At 42.9% G+C, this 24,971-nt stretch overlaps 1 protein-coding gene across 21 annotated transcripts in view; it reads right to left on the bottom strand.

Moving 5' to 3' along the window:
* VPS13B (vacuolar protein sorting 13 homolog B) overlaps positions 1-24,971 on the bottom strand; it is a 943,390-nt gene that overhangs the window by 434,022 nt on the left and 484,397 nt on the right. For 19 of the 21 annotated variants that reach the window (XR_010598024.1, XR_010598025.1, XR_006173164.2 and 16 more), the window contains one exon: positions 5,796-5,923. The exons of 1 other annotated variant lie outside the window; for it this stretch is intronic. Coding sequence is in view for 16 of the 20 variants with exons in the window: in XM_065582180.1 (XP_065438252.1) it covers positions 5,796-5,923 (128 nt within the window). In the remaining 4 variants the exon portion in view is untranslated. Of the gene's footprint in view, positions 1-5,795; positions 5,924-24,971 lie in introns of those variants that run through there. One more of the 21 variants, XR_010598026.1, reaches the window with a different exon arrangement.

Below are 24,971 nucleotides of genomic sequence, written 5' to 3'. Positions count from 1 at the left end.
TGCGGATACAGACTAACACGGCTGCTACTCTGAAACCTGAAGGATATGGGACTCTCCCAGGTACCAAACACAGTGAGAGTGTCTGTCTGTTACAGGAATTAACTCCTTGCAGGAGAGGCACCTCTTGAAGCCGGAATGCCCCTGGAGGGGCTATCACCCTGTAGCAGTGAGGAATGCAGAAGAAAGTTCTTCTTTCCCCTGGAGGAATGGGAGATTTCCCCCATAAAGTATAGGAAACATAACATTCTTTTTCTTCTTTATTTTTTTTACTTCCAAGGAAGTAAAAAGGAAACACTAACTATTAAGGACAACAAAAGAAACAAAACGAAACAACTACTACTTATGCTAATGACACAGATAAGGAAGGGACAACTGCTCAGTCCTTGAAGGCCAAAGGTGGTCCAAAACAAACTGAGGGGGGTTCCTCACAAATATAAGGAAGTACTTCTTCACACACTCACGGTCAACCTGTGGAACTCATTCCCAGGGGATGTGGTAAAGGTCAAAAGTATAACTGGGTTCAAAAAAGAATTAGATAAGTTCATGGAGGATAGGTCTATCAACGACCATAAGCCAAGATGATCTGGAATGAAACCCTATGCTCTGGCTGGATGTCCCTAAACCTCTGACTGCCAAAAGCTGGGACTGGTCAACAGGGTATGGATCAAACAATAAACCAGGGGTCGGCAACATTTGGCCAGCACATCGCTCGCCCGCACCGCTTCTCGACGCCCCCATTGGCCCGGGACGGCGAACCGCGGCCAGTGGGGTCCGTGATCGGCCGAACCTGCCACGTCAGCAGGTAAATAAACTGGCCCAGCCCGTCAGGGTGCTTACCCTGGCGAGCTGCGTGCCAAACGTTGCCAACCCCTGCAATAAACTGTTCATTTCATTCCCTCTGAAGCATCTGGCACTGGCCACTCTTGGAAGACAGGATACTGGGTTAGACGGACCATTGGTCTGACCCAGTATGGCCATTCTTACATTCTTGTATAATAGGGCACACATTATCTGTTTGTTCTAACTTGTGACCCTCCCTTTACTAACTTTTTTTCTTTACCAGTTATCCTCATTTCCTTTGTCTTAAATGGGTCCTAATCCTGCAAATTCTTACTTATGCAAATGAGCACATTGACTGTACATGAACTTCTCAATATCTACATCAGCAACTCACAGAAGTAAAGACTTGCAGGACAGTACACTTAGTCATAAATCCTGCAAAGACTTGCACACATTTAGCTTCATGCCTTGTGAGAGTTTCCATTGACTTCAAATGGGAGTATGTGCAGGGCAGCAAATTAAGCATGTTTGAGTCTTTGAAGGATTGGAGCCTAGACTCTAAAGGCCAAGTTTTTAAGAGATAGTTAGGCATCTAAAAATGCAGATAGATGGTACCTAATGGGATTTTCAGAAGGGTCCCCAAGTCACAAAGGGAGTTGGATGCCTAGGTACTTTTGAAAACCCCACTAGGCATCTATCTATATTTTTAGGCAGCTAGCTACATTTAAAAATCTGATGCTAAGTTCTTTGGGACAACAGTGTCCTTTTTATATCTGTAAAGTGTTTTGTGATTTTACAGAACTATTTCAATATTAAAATAGATAAAAAATACACTTTCATATTCATGCCGCTCAAAACCAGAAGGCATCTGATTGTGTCACAAAAATATAACCAAAATTACAAACTGTAGATAAAAAATTATTTGAAAAATAAGGAAATGGATCTAGCATTAAAAAAATCTACCAATATCCTAACATCAAGGAATTAAGTTAATACATGTTTGTTATACAACAGTTTATCTTCACTTCCAGAATTTTTTTTTTTTGAGAATGCACAAATCTATTTGCACAACCTCCTTTAATTTTTACAAAAAAACAGACAGAACATAACTGCAACATTTTTTACTTCTTTGCAAATATGAAAAACTGGGTATTTATTTTAACTGGTGAATCTTTCATACACCTCAACACATGAACTAATTTTTCATTTTCCTGGCAGATGCTTTGGTTTCAAAACCCCAGAAATGTTATTGATAAAACAGAGAAGATCACCAGGAGAAATTTTGGGCAGAGGAGACAATTAACATCCTTAAATTCCCATGCCCTTCACCACCCAATTCTCTCATTCATAACTCACTCCTTTATTATTATCATCATCATCTGTTTGTATTGCAATAGAACCTTCATGCCTCAATCCAGGATCAGGGCCTCATTGTGCTGTACACTGTACAAACACATAACAAAAATAGTTTGTTTACAAGTAAATATCTGACTCCTCTTTTCCAGCTGTCCTCTTTCCCAGAGGTGAAAATGACATTTGGGAGGGGAGAGACAAACCCACTTAGAAACTATGAACCAAGGACCTGACTCAAAGCCCAATGAAGTCAATAGATAGTATCTCATCAACTTCAGGAGGTTCTATATTAAGCCACAATCCTGAAGCCCTTACTCAGAAAAGCTCCAATTTTCACACCCTATCCTATAATGAAGTCAATAAGAGTTTTCTCTCAGTACGGAATAAGTAAAGTGAAGGCTTTGGTATTTGGCCATATACAAGTGAATAAATTTGTATGCAGAAGGGGTAATGGGAGATCCAATGGTTATGCTTCCCCAATAATAATTTTTAAGTTTAACATGAAAAATGCATTGTTGTCATATTTTATACCATTGAGTGGTCTCAATAAAGAAAAAAATCTGTTAGGCTTTCCACAAATATTATGCTAACTTTGGATAATTTCTGAGTGTCACTGTGCATGTGCGCACATGTGTACGTATGTATATACATACACGTTTGCCTGTGTGCACACATGGGGATGAAAAAACAGATTTGACAAGGAGCTAGGACTCGGGGGAGAACTGGGACTGCCTAGGGGAGAAAAGTAGGTGATCATGTAATTTAAGACTGTATCATAATGCGCACACACACGGGAGTCGAATTAAGGTTACACAGGAAACCTTAATTGAGGCATTTCATAACTTCTGAATGCTTGCCTTTGCAACCTTAGTAACGTTCTTTTAAAGACACCATAATAGAGGCCCAACTTCAATGCATACCCCAAATTAAGAAACACAGTAAAAGAACTAAAAAAGAGCCACCGTGGCTTAACAACCATGTAAAAGAAGCAGTGAGAGATAAAAAGACTTCCTTTAAAAAGCGGAAGTCAAATCCTAGTGAGACAAACAGAAAGGAGCATAAACACTGCCAAATTAAGTGCACGAATGTAATAAGAAAAGCCAAAGAGGAGTTTGAAGAACGGCTAGCCAAAAACTCCAAAGGTAATAACAAAATGTTTTTTAAGTACATCAGAAGCAGGAAGCCTGCTAAACAACCAGTGGGGCCCCTTGATGATCGAGATACAAAAGAAGCGCTTAAAGATGATAAAGTCATTCCAGAGAAACTAAATGGATTCTTTGATTCAGTCTTCACGGCTGAGGATGTTAGGGAGATTCCCAAACCTGAGCCGGCTTTTGTAGATGACAAATCTGAGGAACTGTCACAGATTGAAGTGTCACTAGAGGAGGTTTTGGAATTAATTGATAAACATAACATTAACAAGTCACCGGGACCAGATGGCATTCACCCAAGAGTTCTGAAAGAACTCAAATGTGAAGTTGCGGAACTATTAACTAAGGTTTGTAACCTGTCCTTTAAATCAGCTTCTGTACCCAATGACTGGAAGTTAGCTAATGTAACACCAATATTTAAAAAGGGCTCTAGAGGTGATCCCGGCAATTACAGACCGGTAAGTCTAACGTCGGTACCGGGCAAATTAGTCGAAACAATAGTTAAGAATAAAATTGTCAGACACATAGAAAAACATAAACTGTTGAGCAATAGTCAATATGGTTTCTGTAAAGGGAGATCGTGTCTTACTAATCTATTGGAGTTCTTTGAAGGGGTCAACAAACATGTGGACAAGGGGGATCCAGTGGACATAGTGTACTTAGATTTCCAGAAAGCCTTTGACAAGGTCCCTCACCAAAGGCTCTTACGTAAATTAAGCTGTCATGGGATAAAAGGGAAGGTCCTTTCATGGACTGAGAACTGGTTAAAAGACAGGAAACAAAGGGTAGGAATTAATGGTAAATTCTCAGAATGGAGAGGGGTAACTAGTGGTGTTCCCCAAGGGTCAGTCCTCGGACCAATCCTATTTAACTTATTTATAAATGATCTGGAGAAAGGGGTAAACAGTGAGGTGGCAAAGTTTGCAGATGATTCTAAACTGCTGAAGATAGTTAAGACCAACGCAGACTGTTACGAACTTCAAAAAGATCTCACAAAACTAAGTGGTTGGGCAACAAAATGGCAAATGAAATTTAATGTGGATAAATGTAAAGTAATGCACATTGTAAAAAATAACCCCAACTATACATACAATATGATGGGGGCTAATTTAGCTACAACAAGTCAGGAAAACGATCTTGGAGTCACCGTGGATAGTTCTCTGAAGATGTCCACACAGTGTGCACAGGCAGTCAAAAAAGATAACAGGATGTTAGGAATCATTAAAAAGGGGATAGAGAATAAGACTGAGAATATATTATTGCTCTTATATAAATCGATGATACGCCCACATCTCGAATACTGCGTACAGATGTGGTCTCCTCATCTCAAAAAAGATATACTGGCACTAGAAAAGGTTCAGAAAAAGGCAACTAAAATGATTAGGGGTTTGGAATGGGACCCATATGAGGAGAGATTAAAGAGGCTAGGACTCTTCAGGTTGGAAAAGAGGAGACTAAGAGGGGATATGATAGAGGTATATAAAATCATGAGTGATGTGGAGAAAATGGATAAGGAAAAGTTATTTACTTATTCCCATAATACAAGAACTAGGGGTCACCAAATGAAATTAATAGGCAGCAGGTTTAAAACAAATACAAGGAAGTTCTTCTTCACACAGCGCACAGTCAACTTGTGGAACTCCTTACCTGAGGAGGTTGTGAAGGCTAGGACTATAACAGGGTTTAAAAGAGAACTGGATAAATTCATGGAGGTTAAGTCCATTAATGGCTATTAGCCAGGATGGGTAAGGAATGGTGTCCCTAGCCTCTGTTTGTCAGAGGATGGAGACGGATGGCAGGAGAGAGATCACTTGATCATTGCCTGTTAGGTCCACTCCCCCTGGGGCACCTGGCATTGGCCACTGTCAGTAAACAAGATACTGGGCTAGATGGACCTTTGGTCTGACCCAGTACGGCCATTCTTATGTTATGTTCTTATGTTCTTTTAATAGTTTATTTGTGTGTGGGGGATGTATATATGTACATTGTTATAAAAAAGCATTGCTTCTATTGAGCTCAAATTAATGCAGAACAGAATGGTACAGTTTAGTCTGAGTGTTCTACTTGTTATCTCAACAAAGAGGCAAAAATTTAAGTAGATGAGATACTACTATGACTGCATTAATTACACATACTGTTTCCATACTTAAAAGCACTGAAATAGTTTATTGTTAGAAAGAAAACTGCTCTGTGGGGCCAATTACAGCTGGTGCAAGAGCTCCATATGTGTGATATAAAAAAAAGTTTAATTCTTCATACAAATGTTTTTCTTCTCCTTTTAAAGTTAAGTAGAAAGATAAGTCCATCGAATACAAATATTTTAAATTCTATGAATCCTTGGTGAATTTACCAAATAGCCATATTTTAATTTTCAGTCTCTAGTATTTTTAAAGTAAAATACGATAATAAAACTGGGAAGCTGTTTTTATAGAGATTTTTTTAAAGTGCATAAAAAGTGTAAGACATAAAAAGTGGGAAGACATAACTTTTCTCACTCCCTTTTCATCTTACCTGAATTGTAAGGCGTTTAACTGCATTCCACACTATCCCAATGAATTCTTTCATTCTCTCCTCAGGACTTCTGCAGCATTCAGATGAGGTCAGCATGGCTTTCAATGGAAGTGACAAAGGCCTAGATTCTAAAGCAAACAACATACACTGGTTACATGGATGATATGTACCTTCACTTAGTAATTGATTACTAGTACATTATTTTTTTCTTTAAAGTCTATAAATAGTTTGTCTCCACTCCCCAATTTAAAATGTATGTTTCAGTGTTTACACTGTATAGCAGAAACTTGAGTGGACTAGTATTGTTTTATTTACTAGCTTTAAGCTTAGGAAGGGAATAGTATCAATTAAGTGTGATGAGAAATTCAACATTTTAACAGCATTTAGAGACATCCTAAATTTTTCCAACGTAAGCTGCTAAAAAAATATTACGAAGAATGCTTGACCTAAGCAATTAAAGTCAGTTTTCAACGTGTGATGGCATATTTGATGATGTACTAATAATAAGTTTTCCACGTAATTTGCTGCCTGGGTAATCTAAACAAAGATTTAGTTCTGTAAACTTGTTGCAAAGAGCGAGACGGTGTCCATGTTAAAATTCAGTCTTTGACTTGGTATCTTTAATTATTAATTTAAGGAAAGGTTTTTCAGCAAGCATGCCAAAATATTCAAGAAAATTAAACCATCATTTAAATATTGTTCCTAAACTTAAAAATCTAATGGGCTTAAGATAATTCTAAAATGCATAAAAAATATCATAAAATGTTGGAAAAAATAAAATTTTCTAATAAGGAAAAAACAAAAAGTAACTGTACCATACTATATTAATAAAATATTTAATTTAGTTATAATATGTGAATATAAAAATGATTTAAATGAGGAATTCATTTACAAGTATGCCAGCAGAATCGAACTACCAGACTGTCTCAGTGCTTGGCCTTTTAAGAGGAAATGGGTCTCAGCCCCACCTGTGACACAATTAGCTTACCTCCCTGAGTGGTGAGAGCCGGTATGATCATATGATTTATGGGTCATGTAGCTCATTTAGGTCTCTTACGGAAAGAAAGTCCTCGGAGGTAGGGTTACCATATTTCAAGTTTCTAAATAGAGGATACTGCTGGTGAGAGGGGAAGCTGGAGGGGCAATACCATACCATGCCACCCTTACTTCTGTGCTGATGGCAGCGGCACTCTCTTCAGAGTTGGGCACCTGGCCAGCTGCTGCTGCTGTCTAACTGCCCAGGTCTGAAGGCAGCAGCGCTGCTAACAGCAGCACAGACATAAGGGTGGCAAATCCAGTAAACTCACACGTCATTATTAGGGCTTGCCAGGAACTGAAGTCCTACTGAAATCAATGTTGGAAACAGGACGAGCAAGGAAAACCATGGACATTTGTTCATATATCAAAAATCTACCTGAACGGAGATCGGACAAACAAAAAAAGGTCCTATCCGGAAACACCTTGACATGTGGTAACCCTACTCGCAGCGACGGTTCCAGGCACCAGTGCTCCAAGCGTGTGCCTGGGGCGGCAAGCCACGGGGGGCGCCCTGCCGGTCCCTGCGAGGGTGGCAGTCAGGTAGCCTTCGGCGGCATGCCTGCGGGAGGTCCACTGGTCCCGAGGATTCAGCAGCAATTCGGCGTCGGGTACGCCGAAGCTGCGGGACCAGCGGATGTCCCGCAGGAATGCCGCCGAAGGCAGCCTGCCTGCTGTGCTTGGGGCGGCAAAAAAGCTAGAACCACCCCTGCCTATTCGGAGGTAGAACGGGGTGGAGGAGAGATTAGGAGGAACCCTCCCGGAAGAAAGCTCTGGTAGCTGCTGCTCAGCAAAAGAGCAAGGAGTGACCCAAAGGAGCCCAGGAAGGGCTGACGGGGAAAGACTGAACAGAGCGTGGGAATGGCTGAATAATGAACCAGAGGGCTTTATGAAGAGTGTCTGGAATGGAAGACAGACCAGCCCCTCAGGATGCAGGGACTGTGCCCAGTTTGAGGCCGGGATATAGACTCTGGGTTTTTTGTACTGGTCTTTTTGACTGGTATACTACAGAATGGGGGGGCTTCCATTAAAGTCTTAGCTGTGGGGCCAAGTCACTGGATCAGCCAAACTCTCACAAGGGGAAACTGAGGCAAGGCCACTGGAGAACCACCCTAGGCTCATGAGGCAGTGATCCTGCAACACAGACCTACCAAATAACGTTTTTCAGCAGGAGCAGCAATTATATGTATTTTCCACATCAAATATTAAATTATCCCTTTGAGATTTTGGACCATCTTTTGATGTATTCAGCTTCTTCAACTTCTCTATTCTATCACATCCATGAACAGGCAGAGAAAATGGCAAGCATAAATTAAGAATTCTTTCTAGTTCATTTTAAAATGAATTTAAAATCAATAGAATTCTAATGCTTATAGCAGTCTGTAGGATATAAACTCTGCCAAAAAACAACCAACCAACTGCCTTCTTCTGTCCCACATACATCTTAAAATTGAATCCGGCAAAATCTGACTGTATGCCCTTCTCAGAGAAGTTTGGCCATTAGACAATTTCAATCATCTTTGAAAATATAGGGACAAGGCAAAAGATCACATTCTAAAGCACCACAAAAGGGGCACGGGCAAGAGAGGGGGAGAGACTGAGGCAACAGCATGCTCTCTTAGAAATTAATCTGTGATATTTTTTTCCAGTAAAAAGCTATGAGAGGGTTAAAAAAAAAACAAAAAAAACCAACTACAGCTGGCTAATAATTTGGGCAAAATCCACTTAAAAACTCAATTTCAAAAATGTGATAGATTGTAGTTTATGGACTGCCTTGAAAAAAAAAGACAAAGTTGAATTTTATGTAGTAGGTAAGGAAATAAAGAAAAGGTGAAGAGACGGTCTGAAAAGCAGGAAGGAAAGATTATTTTGGTTGCAGCATTTGGGTTACACTGGAATAGAAAGAGAAAAAAAAGACATGGGAGAGTATAGAGCAGGACATTGCAATGATAGTGAGGATGAAAGGAGGTAAGAAATGGTTACTTACTGTAACTGTAGTTCTTTGAGATGTGATGCAGACATTCCAAGTGTATTCCAAGTAGGTGTGTGCATCCGCCAGAGCCAGAGACTTTTGCCTAGCAGTACCTGTACAGGGGAGGCGCTCATGCCTGTAGCCCCTCCCCTAGCTATAATAGGCGGCGCTCCCCTGACTCCCCTCAGTTCCTTCGCACTGACTATCCAGGGGAAAACTCCAATGCAGAGGGGATGGAGAGTGAGTTGTGGAATACATGTCTGCATTACATCTCAAAGAACCACAGTTACAGTAAGTTACCATTTCTTCTTCTTCTTTGAGTAAATGCAGATGTGTATGCCAAGTAGGGGACTAATGAGCAGTACCCCAATCTGGAGGCGGGGTTCAGAGTCTACCTGAGTAAGGATCACAGGACTGCTCTGCAGACATTAGCATCAACTCTGGAAGAAGCAGCAATTTCCTAATGGTCTGCAAATGTATGTGCAGACCACAAATCTGCCGAGGAGGCGTAGCTGATGCTATCTCATAATCAGTCTTGATGCAAGATGTTATCCATCTGGAGATGGTCCGCGCAGAGACTACTTGTCCCTTCACGGGGTCCACATATGACATGAAGAGGCGAGGCATGAAACTGTTCAGTTCTGTTCAGATAGAAGGCTAGACAGTGTCTAATGTCTAGCATATAGAAGTGTTGCTCCTCCGGGCAAATACAGCACCTGGTTCAAATGAAATTGAGAGACCACCCAGGTGTGACCAAAGTGTAACCTTGTCTCTGGAGAACTGCATGGAAGGAGGCACAGCCATCAGGGTCTGCAACTCACATGCCCTCCTGATAGAGGTAATGGCTATCAAGAATGCAGTTTTCTGAGACAAGAGCAGCAGTGGATGGGAAGCAAGGTGCTTGAATGGAGGCCCCATTAGAGCCGTTAAAACCATGTTCAGGTCCCACAAGGGGACCAGCTCTCACACTGGAGGATGCAGGTGAAGGAGCCTTTTCAGAAATCTTGTCACCATGGCGTTGGAGAAAACCAATTTTCCTTAGACAGAGGGATGAAGTGCCAATATTGTTGCCAAGTGCACTCTCAGAGAACTGAGTGCTAGGTCTGATTCCTGAAGGTGTAACAGGTAGTCCAAGTTGACCTGCATGGAAGCCTCCACCAGATGGTTCCCACGGGCCAAGGACCACATGGAAAACCTCTTCCACTTAGCCAATTAGTCCATTCTAGTCTTCCTATTCTTAAGTAGGAACTCTTGGACAACCTCTGAGAAAGTTTTTGGAGAGTGTTGGGGACAACTTCCTTGTGCAAGTGCTGGAGGAACCAACTAGGGGTCGTGCTCCTCTTGACCTGCTGCTCACAAACAGGGAAGAATTGGTAGGGGAAGTAGAAGTGGGTGGCAATCTGGGCAGCAATGATCATGAGATGGTCGAATTCAGGATCCTGACAAAAGGAAGAAAGAAGAGCAGCAGAATACGGACCCTGGACTTCAGAAAAGCAGACTTTGACTCCCCGAGGGAACTGAAGGGCAGGATCGCCTGGGAGACTAATATGAGGGGGAAAGGAGTCCAGGACAGCTGGCTGTATCTTCAAGAAGCCTTATTGAGGGTGCAGGAACAAACCATTCCGATGTGCAGAAAGAATAGCAAATATGGCAGGCGACCAGCTTGGCTTAACAGAGAAATCTTCAGTAAGCTTAAACACAAAAAGAAGTGGAAACTTGGACAGAAAACTAGAGAGGAGTCTAAAAATATTGATCGAACATGCAGGGATGTAATCAGGAAGGGCAAAGCATAATTGGAATTGCAGCTAGCAAGGAATGTGAAGGGTAACAAGAAGGGTTTCTACAGGTATGTTAGCAACAAGGAGATGGTCAGGAAAAGTGTGGGACCCTTACTGAATGGATGAAGCAACCTAGTGACAGATGATGTGGAAAAAGCTGAAGTACTCAATGCTTTTTTTGCCTTGGTCTTCACAGACAAGGTCAGCTCCCAGACTGCTGCACTGGGCAGCACTGTATGGGGAGGAGGTGAGCAGCTCTCAGTGGTGAAAGAACAGGTAAAGGACTATTTAGAAAAGTTGGACATGCACAAGTCCATGGGGCCGGATGCAATGCATCTGAGGGTGCTGAGGGAATTGGCTGATGTGATTGCAGAGCCATTGGCCATTATCTTTGAAAACTTGTGGTGACTGGGGGAGGTCTGGATGATTGGAAAAAGGCAAATATGGTGCCCATCTTTAAAAAGGGGAAGAAGGAGAATCCGGGGAACTACAGACCAATCAGCCTCACCTCAGTCCCCGGAAAAATCATGGAGCAGGTCCTCAAGGAATTCATTTTGAAGAATTTGGAGGAGAGGAAGGTGATCAGAAAAGGTCAACATGGATTCACCAAGGGCAAGTCATGCCTGACCAACCTGATTGCCTTCTATGATGAGATAACTGGCTCTGTGGATATTGGGAAAGCAGTGGATGTGATATACTTTGACTTTAGAAAAGCTTTTGATACGGTCTCCCACAGTATTCTTGTCAGCAAGTTAAAAAACTATGGATTGGATGAATGGACTATAAGGTAGATAGAAAGCTGGCTAGATCGTTGGGTTCAATGGGTAGTGATCAACAACTCGATGTCTAGTTGTCAGTCGGTATCAAGCGGAATGCCCCAGGAGTCAGTCCTGGGGCCAGTTTTGTTCAACATCTTCATTAATGATCTAGATGATGTGACAGATTGCACTCTTAGCAAGTTCCCGAATGACACTAAGCTGGAGGGGAGAGGTAGATACGTTAGAGGGTAAGGATATGGTCCAGAGTGATCTAGACAAATTGGAGGATTGGGCCAAAAGAAATCTGATGAGGTTCAACAGGGACAAGTGCAGAGTCCTGCACTTAGGATGGAAGAATCCCATGCACTACTACAGGCTGGGGACCAACTGGCTAAGCAGCAGTTCTGCAGAAAAGGAGCTGGGGATTACAGTGGACGAGAAGCTAGGTATGAGTCAGCAGTGTGCCCTTGTTGCCAAGAAGGCTAACGGCATATTGGGCTGCATTAGTAGGAGAATTGCCAGCAGATCGAGGGAAGTGATTATTCCCCTCCATTCTACACTGGTGAGGTCACATCTGGAGTACTGCGTCCAGATTTGGGCCCCCCACTACAGAAGGGATGTGGAGAAATTGGAGAGAGTCCAGCAGAGGGCAACAAAAATGATTAGTGGGCTTGAGTACGTGACTTATGAGAAGAGGCTGAGATAATTGGGCTTATTTAGTTTGCAGAAAAGAAGAGTGGGGGGGATTTGATAGCAGCCTTCAACTACCTGAAGGGGAGTTCCAAAGAGGATGGAGCTAGGCTGTTCTCAGTGGTGGCAGATGACAGAACAAGGAGCAATGGTCTCAAGTTGCAGTGGGGGAAGGTCTAGGTTGGATATTAGGAAAAACTATTTCACTAGGAGGGTGGTGAAGCACTGGAATTGCAGTAGTATTGTCCATGACTATATGAACCACCAAATGCCTGATGCAGTCCCGGAATGCACAACATGCATTGTGGATGCCCACAGTTCACACAGGTTTATATGGAGCATGGCCTCATGTTCTGACCACAGACCCTGCCTCCACAGCAAGTCCAGAGGCACTCCCCAACCCAGAAGGGACGCGTCGGTAACGACTGACTTGGTCAAAGAGGGCCGAGTGAAGGGGACCTCCTGCAACACATTGCATGGAGACTCCCACAAGTGTAAGGACTCCAGAACTGATGGACGAAGGTGAACCAACCTGTCTAGAGAATGCAGGGCAGGGCGGTAAACTGTCCTAAACCACATGTGAAGAGGACAAAGGTTTAACCTGGCAAGATAGATGACCTGGGTACAAGCAGACATGTGGTCCAGCAGGCTCAGGCACACAAAGACAGTCATGGATGGTTGTGATTGCAAACTGAGGCACAGCTGCTGAATCTCCTGGAATGCCCTCAACTTAATGGAATCTAACAGGACCCCAATAAACTCTATTTGCTGAGCAGGGGCCAAGGTTGACTTTACTGTATTTAGAAAAAGTCCCAAAAGGTCGAGTATACATAATGGGGTGTGGATGTGGCGAAAATCTTTCTGGAGCTGCCCTTCTGCAACCAGTCATTGAGGTGGGGGGAAATATGGATTCCCTTCCTCCTGAGATATGCCATGACCACTGCCATGCATTTGGGTGAAGACCTGCTGGCCAGAAGAGAGGCCACACAGGAGGACCATTTACTGGAAATGGAAGTCTCCTACCATGAAACAAAAATACTTCCTGTCACTTGGCTGAATGGCCACATGGAAAAAGGCATCTTAAAGGTCCAGAGCAGCGAATCAGTCGTTCTGAGACAAAGCAGGGAGGATAGATGATAGAATGACCATGTGGAACCTCAGGTATCTGATTGCGAAGGTTATGGATGGGCCTCATCCTGCCCTTGGATTTTGGTATCAGGAAATGTTTGGAGTAGAACCCGTGATCGCAGTGTTCTCACTGAATCTCCTCCACCACTCCCAACTCTAGCAGAGAGCTAACCTGCTTGAAAAGCAGTATTTCATGAAAGGGGTCCCTGAAGAAGGCTGGGGAGGTGGGGTGTGGAGAGGTACTGGATGGTGTAGCCCAATTTGACAGTGTCTAGGGCCCAGCTGTCAGATGTTATTGAGATCCAGGCATTGTAAAAATGAGCAAGTCAGTTCCCAAAGGAATGGGGGGACGTCAAGGGAGGAAGAAAAACAACTGTAACAGAGCTCTGTACCGAGTCAAAATGGGCACTTAGCAGCTGCCAAAGGAGGGTGCGCAGAGTGGTCGGGCCCTGAGCTTCAGTGTTTCCTCCTGTGAGACCTATCCCTCTTCCTGGGGCAGTCCTGCTGTCTCAGGGGCAAAGGTTATACAAAGGGATGCTGTGGTCTGCATGGCTGTTGTTGCTGCGCCCATAATGACATCTCTGCGTGGGTGGTGTGTATATCTCCAGAGACCTTAAGGGAGTTCTTAAATCCTTAAAGGAATGCATTAGTCTTGTTCGAAAACAAAGTTCTGCCATCAAACTGCAACATCCAATACAATCCCTGAGTTGTGGAGCAAAGAAGCCCTGATCATAGTAATTGCCAAGGCCATAGCCCAGGCCCAAGTGTCAGCCGCATCAACAGCAAGACTGCAATGAGGTTTTTGCCACCAAGCAGCCCTCAGCAACAAATATAAACAATGGTACAAGAGCGCCCACGTGCCTCGACAATGAGGGCAGCAACAGCCTCCATGGAACCATCTGCGATGTTGATGTGTTGGTGCTGAGGAAGGGCACGGTACCCAAGAACCTTGTACTGTCTCCGGTACCATATACATACCTACCCCCAGAACGGGTGCTTCATGGTGCAATACCGAGACTTCAGTGGCATTCTCCAACTCAGGGGCCATTGCGGGCACCAGCGGCAAGGACAATACCAAAAGGTACAGTAGGTCCACCGCAGCCTGGTACACCAACACCACTGACTCTGTTGATACTGATATCATTCCCATCAGTACCAGACTCAGTGAATGGCCGAAGGGACGAACCAGAGTCGATGGTACAGGGCATTGCACTTCCTATCCTGCACAGAGGGAGGATCAGTTGCATCTATGCCATCCCACATACCAGAACTGGCATCATAATGGTCTGCGCTCTTCTTAGGGGAGGCAGAGGAGTCAGCCCGGAACCTGGAGCACTCCTGATGGGTCTTATGCAACCTCTTCTTTGACGCTGATGATGAAGAACAACTCTTGTACCTCCTTGGAGAGGTCTGTGCAATGAATGGGAGCAGCAGCACTCTCCAAGCCCAAGGGCAATCTGCAGCCCAAGGAAGGCCTTGGTACCAGGTCAGATTTCATGGCCTGCTGAAGCAGATGCTGCTTAAGGCAAAGGTCCCACGCCATCTGAGTCCTCTGCTTGAAAGATCTGCAGATCGAACAGTGCTTCACCAAGGCAAAGCAAGCAATGCATCTGTAGGTCACTGTTAGGGATCGCCACTCCACAAAGGGCAATGCTTCAACCTCGGTGAGGGCATCACTGGAGAGCACTACCACTATAATATATACTATAACCTTTAACTAACACCACTAACTAATGTAACTATTTACAACAAACACTAGGCTAAGAGATAAATTGCAAGGTTGTGAAGGAACAACAGCACAGAGCTCCAACTCTAACTGACGGGCAGTGACAAAGTACTGAGGAAGGTCAGGGCAGTGCCACCTCATATAGCCCAGGGAGGGGTTACAGACAAGATGGGCAAGTGCCACCCCTCAATGGGTACTGCTAGGCAAAAGTCTCTGGTTCGGACTGCGTCTGCGTCTACTTTAAGAAGAACTAGGACATGGGCAGTGAATGTTGCCCGTTGAGTTGGAGAGAATAAAACCAAATGAATACTAGAGACATTATAGAGAAGGAAGTATCAGGATTTGGTAAGAGCCCAAATGTGAAGGGGGGAAAAACACAGAACAGTTGATGGACCCTAGAGAGATGCCCATCTGGATAACAGAGAGAATAGTAACTTAACTACAAGGAAATTTCATAGACAGGCAAAGATTCCTGACAGAAAGTGACAGACAGACAGTGGGGAGAAATTAGTGAAGTGGAAGGTAATGGTGAACAAACAAGTCAATGTAAATGAAAATAATACTGTTCCACATTTCAGTCAGTAGGAGTGTCAAAACGAGTCAGCTGTACCAGAGCACTCCTGAGGGGACAACATATAGTGAAAATATACTTATTAACAGTTGGAAATAATAAATGTACTTTCTGATTTAAATTATACTGAATTGAAAGTTGCTGAATTAAAGTTTAGTATATGGCAAGATTCAAAAAATTTCATATGGTACCCTTTGATTTTAAGGCTGCATTTGTTTAAACAATAGCAAAACAATAAAATAACTAGTGTTAAAATTTACTTTCCAGAGCAGTAAACAATCATCTTGAATCTTAGCAACCCTCAGTTTGATTACAAATGAGTCTTCACCACAGACTTACTGTATCTTATGGACTTTTAGATATTTTCTTAAAAATGAATAACTCAGGATGCTAGAAGAACGAGGAGTACTTGTAGCACCTTAGAGACTAACAAATTTATTTGGGCATAAGCTTTCGTGAGCTAAATCCCACTTCATCGGATGCATGCAGTGGACTCTGTCCACATATCTATTCAAGGGACATCATCATAGGACCTAATCACATCAGCCACACCATCAGAGGCTCATTCACCTGCACATCTACCAATGTGATATATGCCATCATGTGCCACCAATGCCCTTCTGCCATGTACATTGGACAGTCTCTACACAAAAGAATAAATAGACACAAATCAGACGTCAAGAATTATAACATTCAAAAACCAGTCGGAGAATGCTTCAGCCTCCCTGGTCACTCAATTACAGACCTCAAAGTCGCAATACTCCAACAAAAAAACTTCAAAAACAAACTCCAACGAGAAATTGCAGAATTTGAATTAATTTGCAAACTGGACACCATTAAATTAGGCTTGAATAAAGACTGGGAGTGGATGGGTCATTACACAAAGTAAAAACTATTTCCCCATGCTAATTTCCCCCTTATTGTTACTCACACCTTCTTGTCAACTGTTGGAAATGGGCCATCCTGATTATCACTACAAAAGTTTTTTTCTCCTGCTGATAATAGCCCACCTTAATTGATTACTCTCATTATAGTTGGTATGGCAACACCCATTTTTTTATGTTCTCTGTGTATATACATCTTCCTACAGTATTTTCCACTGCATGCATCTCATGAAGTGGGTTCTAGCCCACAAAAGCTTATGCCCAAATAAATTTCTTAGTCTCTAAGGTGCCACAAGTACTCCTTGTTCTTTTTGCTGATACAGACTAACACGGCTACCACTCTGAAACCTGTCAGGATGCTAGCGTAGATTAAAATGCCAGATTTATAATATAAAATAGAATCTGATGGATTAATGCTAATATCATAGAAGATTAATCACTCATCTATGTTTCAACATTTGGAAATCAGAAGTATAAAAATATCAAGGGGTAACAGATTTTTTTTTTCCTTTACCACTTGACAAGAAATGCATGAATGCCATTTTTTAATGCTTCAGATTTATTTTTGTTGGCAAAATTCCACACTGATATTATCTAACCAAATATGTTACTTTTTGTAATCACAAAAATGAGAATAAGACACAGCCCTCACAGTTAGAATAGTCATATCGGGCTATGAAGGCCTGGTGATTGGTAATGCAGAACTGTAAGCCTACCATGGAATAAATATTTATCCCAAAGAGATCTAGTTTTTTGTATCCTTTTCTTTGGGGATAGGCCTCAACCCAGCCTTGATGATACCTCTTGTTTACAGAGGCTACTCCTAGAGAGCCCAGCATAAGGTTTGAGTAAAACTCCTACTACGCTTCGTTTTTATATTTAATTCATTTAGTGCCAGTGCACTGGACAAATGGATTTGCCACAGCGTCTTAATAGGCTGCATGGTAGTCTCATTTATAAGTTGGGCTGCCTGTCCTACCATAGCTGGGTGCAAAATATCCATTAGTTTGTGGGTTTTCTCCTCCACAGCTTTCCTTGCAATACCAAGGGAAGCAGCCATTCCCCTGAGGAGCTCTTGGTATACTTTAAAGTTGTCTGGTATCTGATGATGAGGATGATGCACTGATGACATGCAAGGGAGAAACCTCCCAAGGTTTGTCCTATGCTGCTGAGATAGGTTGGTATTCCAAAGCAAGTTCAGGCAGGTCTGCTAAATCTGGGTCAGTAGGCTGATCAGTGTAAAAGTACTCTCGGTATCAGCAGAAAAAGCCTCTCTTCTAGGTTATTTGCTCCTAAGGGGGAATGGAAGTGTAGATTTTGATTCTGGGAGCAACCCCAAGGCATCCAATACACCTTCCTTGAGTAAGAGAACAGGCTCTGGAGGAAGTTCTCAACTCTCAGAAGTGTAAGACTCAACAGCCTGCCTCAGACTCCAACAAAGAATCAGAGTATTTGGAAAGCCAAGGCAGTGCCCGACTGAGAGAAGTCCTCAAAGACTGTGACCATGATCTATGCTAGCAATGCAGTACCAGATGAAGCATGGAAGGCTTCTTAGCTACTGGGGCCAGGCAATGAGATGGAGCTGGTACCAGAGGTCTTGAAATGGATATGGAGGAGGCCAATGAACGCGGTATCAAGCCTAAAGTCAGTGGGCCTACAGCAGAGTGTAGCAGAGCCAACGAGTGGCGTGCCTGTGAGAGTGCCAGAATAGGGTCTTTGCTCTGAATCAATAGAGATGGCAGTACCACAAAGCAGAATATGTCCCTCGCTGCCACATAGGCTTCTGGCATTACTGGTACAATATAGATGGTTTTCCCACCATGATCAAAGACAACTGATATATTGTCATAGCGGAAGAAGTAGCCACGCTTAATGGTCCCTGACAGGTATCAGAGTTAACGGCTCAAGTCTATCAGTCAGTGTGAGGTACTACTGGGGAGTGGAGCTGAAGGATGTGCTCTATCATTGGTACTGGAGTGACCTTCTCCAGAGGAGTACCGTACCCTGGATTTAGAAGGACCCAATGGTGACGTCTTATATTTCTGAGGCTGGAATAGCTCCAATGTTTTAGACCTCGAAGATGACTTTCCAGGTGACAGGGAACTTCTAAAGCTTCTGTCTGCTGACAAAAGTGGGGAGCACTCTGGGAAGGAGTCATCACTGAGCTACCTTTTGACAACCAAGCGGGTTCAGACACCCACTGAAGCGATATGTAACATCACTCTTCTGTCAGTTTTTTTGTTCTGCTCTTGAAGCCCCAGCAAATCAAACACCTCTTATGTGGCCCTCAACTGAGCTCTTTAGATAGTGAGAATGAGGTTCATCAACAGGAATCAACTTTCAACAACCAGAACAAGGTTTGAAACCTGGGAACCTTGACATTGGCCCCCCTGGTACTGGACGAGGCCCCCCTGATTCAAAAAATGAATAGGAAAAGAAAAATGTTAAAACAAATGGGGGGGGGAGGGTCCAAGGGACGAAAAACAGTACCAGTAGACAAAAAAGTGAGCTAAAGTACCCAAACTTTGTTATAACGGAATAAGGCTGTGAATACACAATGCTCTGACTACTGACCACATATGATAAGAAGGAACTGAAGGAGAGGTGGGGTGGCTCCATCCTTTTTACCCACTTCCCCAAACATGAGAAGCCAGAGATAGGTGGAGCAGACCCTAAGGGTACCACTAGGGAAACTCTCCAGCACTGATGCATGAGACACACAGATACCTACAGTGTAATGGATATATGCAAGTACTCAAAAAAACCCACTTGGATACATTTCACTTCCAAATAGATTATGAGAGTCTGGTGGAGATTTTTTGTGTGTGTGTTTTGGAACATACATGGACTATCATCCTATCGTTATGATAAAGCATTATGCCAACAGGCTCTGAGCAAGCTTCCCCTCAAAATTTTGCAAACCCTAATATGAAACATTCTTGCCATTCCAATATGGAACTATTCCTGCACAACAGAGTAACTGTAAATGGGCCAGTAAAGACAAAGATAGATTAAAGTTGCAGTTACTGAGCCAAAAGATTCTAAACTTAAAACATGGTATAGTAGAAGACTGATTTACTGAACAATATGTCATAGGAACCATTTTTCTGCCACCAAAGTAATCTTTTTGCTGCTGTCCAGCCAATGTTCAAGCAGCTATACAGGTTTGAAAAGACAGATTTGGTAGCAGAGAAAAGATGCATTTCTCTTTAAAGAACAATCAGACACACTATATACATTTTTTACTATTCATTTTGTACACTATCACTGAATGATTAATGCAGCTTACCCTTGATAATTTTGAGAAGATTAGCTTTATAAACTTATTGATTTTATCAACTCCTTAATCCACAAATAGTTCATAAATTAGGGGTCCAACTGTAACTCTTAAAAGTCCAGGAAGCAATGAAAGTGGGGGAAAGCATCAACCATCCTGAGCTGTCACTAGCCTTCCAGGAAATTAATACTTATATCAAGAGCATCCTGACATGTCCCAGGCCTAACCCAGCCCTCTTAAAACTGAGGTCTTATCTTGTCTACATTATTCCAAGGCCTAAGCAATGGGCTTTGAAAGGGCTGCAGGCAATCAAAGCTGCAACAACCCCCTGAAGGCTTCTGCAAAAGGCAATCAACAAGCTGGGACTTCCTTGCAAATCTATCTAGTGAGTTGGGAGAATCAACCAACCCTCGCTTTCCTATTAATTGTATCCCTGCTGAGGAGAACTGAACCCCTGCTGCCAAGAACGATGACATGAAGTTGTGATCCAGTGAATCAAAGATAAAACTAAGTGCACCATGAAACTGTGATTGTATTCCAATAGACAGTGCCCATACAGTTGCCTCAAAGTCGAGATATATCTGTGCAACTCAAACCTGAACAATTCCTTCAAAGTCCCAGAGTTTCCAGCGATGACTATAACACTAACACCCCCATTTTAAAGCTATGCTCAACAAAGAGAACTCCATCCAAACAGAAATGATAATTCCTTCAACCAATGAAAGAAAGGACGGGTAGGAAAGGGGGTGATTTTTCAGTGTCAAAGGAAGAAGTAGGGATGGGAGTGTCTGCTGAAGGGCGGAACAGAAAGAAGCCTTCTGTCCAGCATCGCCTTTTGTGGACAGATCCAAATATCCCAAATATCTCTCTGAACATCCCAATGCTGGAGAAGTGCTGGGATGAGCCAGGGGCAACCTGCCAATAAGGGAGGACTATTATTAGATGGCAGTTGTGGTGACATTGCCAGGAGTATGATGTGACCTATTCTCCCAGCTCTGCAATCTAGGCCAGCCATCAGGGGTCAGCTCAATTTTTGTCTCAATTCTAAGTTGAATTATCTCAAAGGATAATTATGACACTCAATGGCTACTGTTGATTTGATCACATCCTTGTGAAAACCTAGCAAAATTTCTTCTTCACAGTGAAACCAGTCTTGGACAATAGCGGGGCACCAAAGGCCTGATAGGAAAATTCCCTGGCTAAAACAAAACCTTATAAATTAAGAAGGAAAAGGAGGCCTGCTAGAGGTTGGCAAACTTGGAGTCTAAGGCCTGGTCTACACTAGGTGGGGGGATCGATCTAAGTTACGCAACTTCAGCTACGTGAATAACTTAGACCTACTCGCCGCAGTGTCTTCAATGCGGTGAGTCTACTGCTGCCACTTCCCCATCGACTCTGTCTGCGCCTCTCGTGGTGGCGGAGTACAGGAGTCGATGGGAGAGCGCTCAGGGGTCGATTTACCTGATCCGGCGGGTAATGTAGACATACCCTAAGAGAAAATCAATATACACGTAGGACAAAATTGTCCCACTGTCTCATGAGCCAATTTATACATACTATTAGGATGTAGGAAGTAGTAGAAAAGGAAAGCAGGGAAAACAGCAGGAGAGAACAAAAGCTTTCCAGCCAAAGAACAAATTCAGAAACAGCAGCAAAGTATATACAGAGAGGGGAGACACACAGAGACAGAGACTTATAAAACAAACAAAACATAAAACCCCCAAAGACGTATGGACTTCAGGATTCGGCACAAAAAAGAAGATTTTTCCAAAGGATGACACCTATTTTTTAGTGTTTAATAAGGCTCCAAGTGTCAGTGTTGCAAAATTAATCATAATAGGCCATTATCTAATTCTGCTCTCTCGAGAAAGATGCAGCTGAATAAGAATAAGAGGCACACATCCAGAAACAGATGTCCTTTTGAAACTGACATATTCCTCTTTAACTGCAGTTTTAATCCACTGGGAAATTGTTGCTTTAGAATCTTTACCTTTTAAGATGGTTATGAGTTATAAAAAACAGAGAACTTCTTAAAAGAATATATTAATATTCAAGGAATAGAGCAGAACTTTTTTTGGAATCGTAAGGTTTGTGGCAGAAAGGAGGAATGGAAATTTCCTCATTAGGACTTTAGGTCAGAGGTTCTCCAACTGTGGTCTAAGAATTGCTGGTGCGCTGGGCAACACTTGTGGAAAGTTGCCTGATCATAAGCTGCTAAATTGAATATAGGACCAGGTAAAATGCATTACAAATAAATACTTCTTAGCTCTTTCATAGTACTAGCTATCCAAGATATCAAATGGGCATGACAATGAAAAGCATTGACAGAAACAGATATTTCAAATAAAACATAATTGAAAAATATAAGTTTATCTTTCGGCTACCAGGGAAACATTTTTCTAGTAATATTTATTATTTCTAGTGCCATACATATCCAAAGTATTTTACAAATATAAGGAGGACCCAGCCCTAAGGAGTTTACAATCTAAAAAACCTTTTTTAAACCGTCTGTGCACATCATTACATCTATAATAGTTTAAAATGTTACAAGCAATTGCGTTGGGGATCTTAATGTAATTATGTTTACGTGTGCATTAAGATACTGTATACATCTGGCTTTTAATCAGGAAGAAAAATGATAAAACCTAGGAGTTTGCTAAAACGTAAGCCGCTGAGTAATTGATCAAGAGGTCTAAGGGATTAGAAATGTGACTTAAAGGCAGTCAAGGGGAAAATTCAGTCTCCAAATACCTTTAAAAAAAAATTAAAATCCTGAATGGATCACAGATTTTCTTGTGGAAAATCCTATCATTCAATTACCGTAGGTCTCTTCATATGTTCAAAAATGCCTAAAACATTTCTCTTTTCCCCCCCTTTCATTTTTCTAAAACGGTCTGAGTTCTGTTACATCTATTATACAGAAGCAATTTAGACATACCTACATCTGCTTTACACTTACACACTTAAATTAGACTTTTTTTTAATTACAAGGGAGTAGAATAAATAATATCCTTGTAACCACAGTAGAGCATGAAATCAGAGCTCCTTCATGTCTATGTATATAAAGTGGCTTACAATTAAAGGGCAAAGTTTTGCTCTCATTTATATGAGTACAGCCTCACTGAGGTCAACGTCCTGCTGCAACAGAGAAGATTTTGTTGCATGATGTATTGTTGCTAGTTTAATATGTGCAAAAGAGGACGTGCTAAAACAACAGTGAAAACACCCTGCAGTAAACTGTTCCATACACTCGCATCTCTCCTATTCCTGCTAATTTCTTCTAACATGCAGCTCTAGGTTTAGCCCCATTAAAGTTGCACCAATATATGGAAATTTATTTCTGTCCAGAGGGTATGATGTGTACAACTGTTTGGTGGGTATCATGAACAGCTGCATTTACATTTGCCTGAACCATCGCCAGGCGGAATCGAGGGTGTTTAAGAAGCAGACAGAATATTCATCAACCTTTTATTTTTGCTCTGGCACAACATGAACAACTACTGCTGGATTACCGCTGTTAGAACCATTTGAATAGCTGAAGATTTCTTGAGGAAAGTATATACAGGGGTGGCCAAATTGTGGCTCGCAAGCCACATGCGGCTCTTTTACAATTAAAGTGCCATTTACGGAGCTTCCCACACCTTGCCCCCATTATCCAGCACCTGCCATACTGAGAGGGGTCCTGAAGGCACCATGTGACTGAGCGGGACCAGCAAACCCTGGCAAAAATTGGGGGGTGGAGGACGTGACCCCATGTGCACCCCCATATGTCACCTCTGGCTAGGGTTGCCAACGTTTTAATTCCAGAAAACCAAACACCCTTGCCCCATCCACTGCCCCGCCCCTTCCCTGAGGCCCCACCCCCGCTCACTCCATCCGCCCTCCCTCCGTTGCTTGCTCTCCCCCACCCTCTCTCACGTGCGCATTTTCACTGCAAAGCCCAAACAGGCATATTTATTGTTTTGATAGATGTATTATGCACATATACTTCCACATTATTTATTATTACAATTGTTCGTTAGTGCCTAGAGACCCCAACTACGATCAGAGCTCTAAGGTGGTAGATGCTGCACATACACATAAAAAGAGAGTGTCTGCAACAAAGAGTTTATAATGTAGCTAGACAAAGGTGGGGAGAAATGTGTAATACATTGGTTCTTCTGCAATTACTAGTCAACAGCATTCACCTTTTAAGAAATAATACATTTCTTTTAGAGTTCCCTTCTCTTTTAAAAACTTGTTATGAAATGAATACATACACATTTTAGGTCATACATTTTTTTGTGCGCAAGCCAGCAAAAGGAATAAAAGTCGAAGAGTTAGGCTGTAAATTTTATTCACACAGGTATACACACACCTCCCTACACAAAGACAAACAGTTTCTTACACACATACAGTGCATGCATGCACACACTTGCCTACACAAATGCCTGGTCTAAACTAGGAGGTTATGTCGAATTTAGCAGCGTTAAATTGAATTAACCCTGCACCCGTCCACACAACGAAGCTATTTAGTTCGACACAGAGGTCTCTTTAAATCGATTTCTGTACTCCTCCCAGACGAGGGGAGTAGCGTTAAATTTGACATGGCCATGTCGAATTATGGTAGGTGTGGATGGAATTCGACGCTAATAGCTCCGGGAGCTAGCCCACAGTGCACCAGATTGCCGGCAGCAGGAACTGGCCAACGCTAGGGGCATTGCTTTGAATGTGAAAGGAGGGCACTGCTATAAATTAAGCTTTCAGCAGCCAAAAGTCTATGGCTTACCATGTCCGCCTGCTAGCCGAATTCCGCTGTCCTGCCCCGCTTGTATGATCTGTACTCCAAGACCCCAGGCACTGAATGGGAAGGCCGAAAATTCGACCTTGTCCTGAGTGCGCATGTGATAGGTGCTGTGCATGCTCTTGTTCACATAGAAAGACTATGTTCATTGTTCACAAAAATGTATCTTTGTGAGGAATTCACTCCCTTTTTCCCATCCCACAGCTGCGAGTGTCTCCCGACCTACCCCAGCATCCCCCTCCCAGAGGCTGGCGCAGATTAGGCGCCGAAAGAGAAGGACACAGGACGAGATGTTCTCCCAACTTATGGGCTGCTCCCGAGCCGAGGCGGCACAGCAGACCCAGTGGAGGGAGAACATGTCGCAATACCAGCGATCACACAGTGAATGGGAGGACAGGTGGCGGCAGGAAGACCAGCAGGCGACTCAAACGCTGCTTGGACTAATGAGGGAGCAAACGGACATGCTCCAGCGCCTTGTAGATGTTCTGCAGGACTGGAGGCAGGAGGACAGAGCCCCGCTGCAGTCTATCTCTAACCACCCTCCCACGCCACAAAGTTCCATCCCCTCCCCCCC

The sequence above is a fragment of the Chrysemys picta genome, chromosome 2 (genome assembly GCF_011386835.1).
Source record: "Chrysemys picta bellii isolate R12L10 chromosome 2, ASM1138683v2, whole genome shotgun sequence".
NCBI lineage: Eukaryota > Metazoa > Chordata > Testudines > Emydidae > Chrysemys > Chrysemys picta.
Note: the sequence above shows the minus strand (reverse complement) of the source record. Positions and strands in the feature narration are given on the sequence as shown.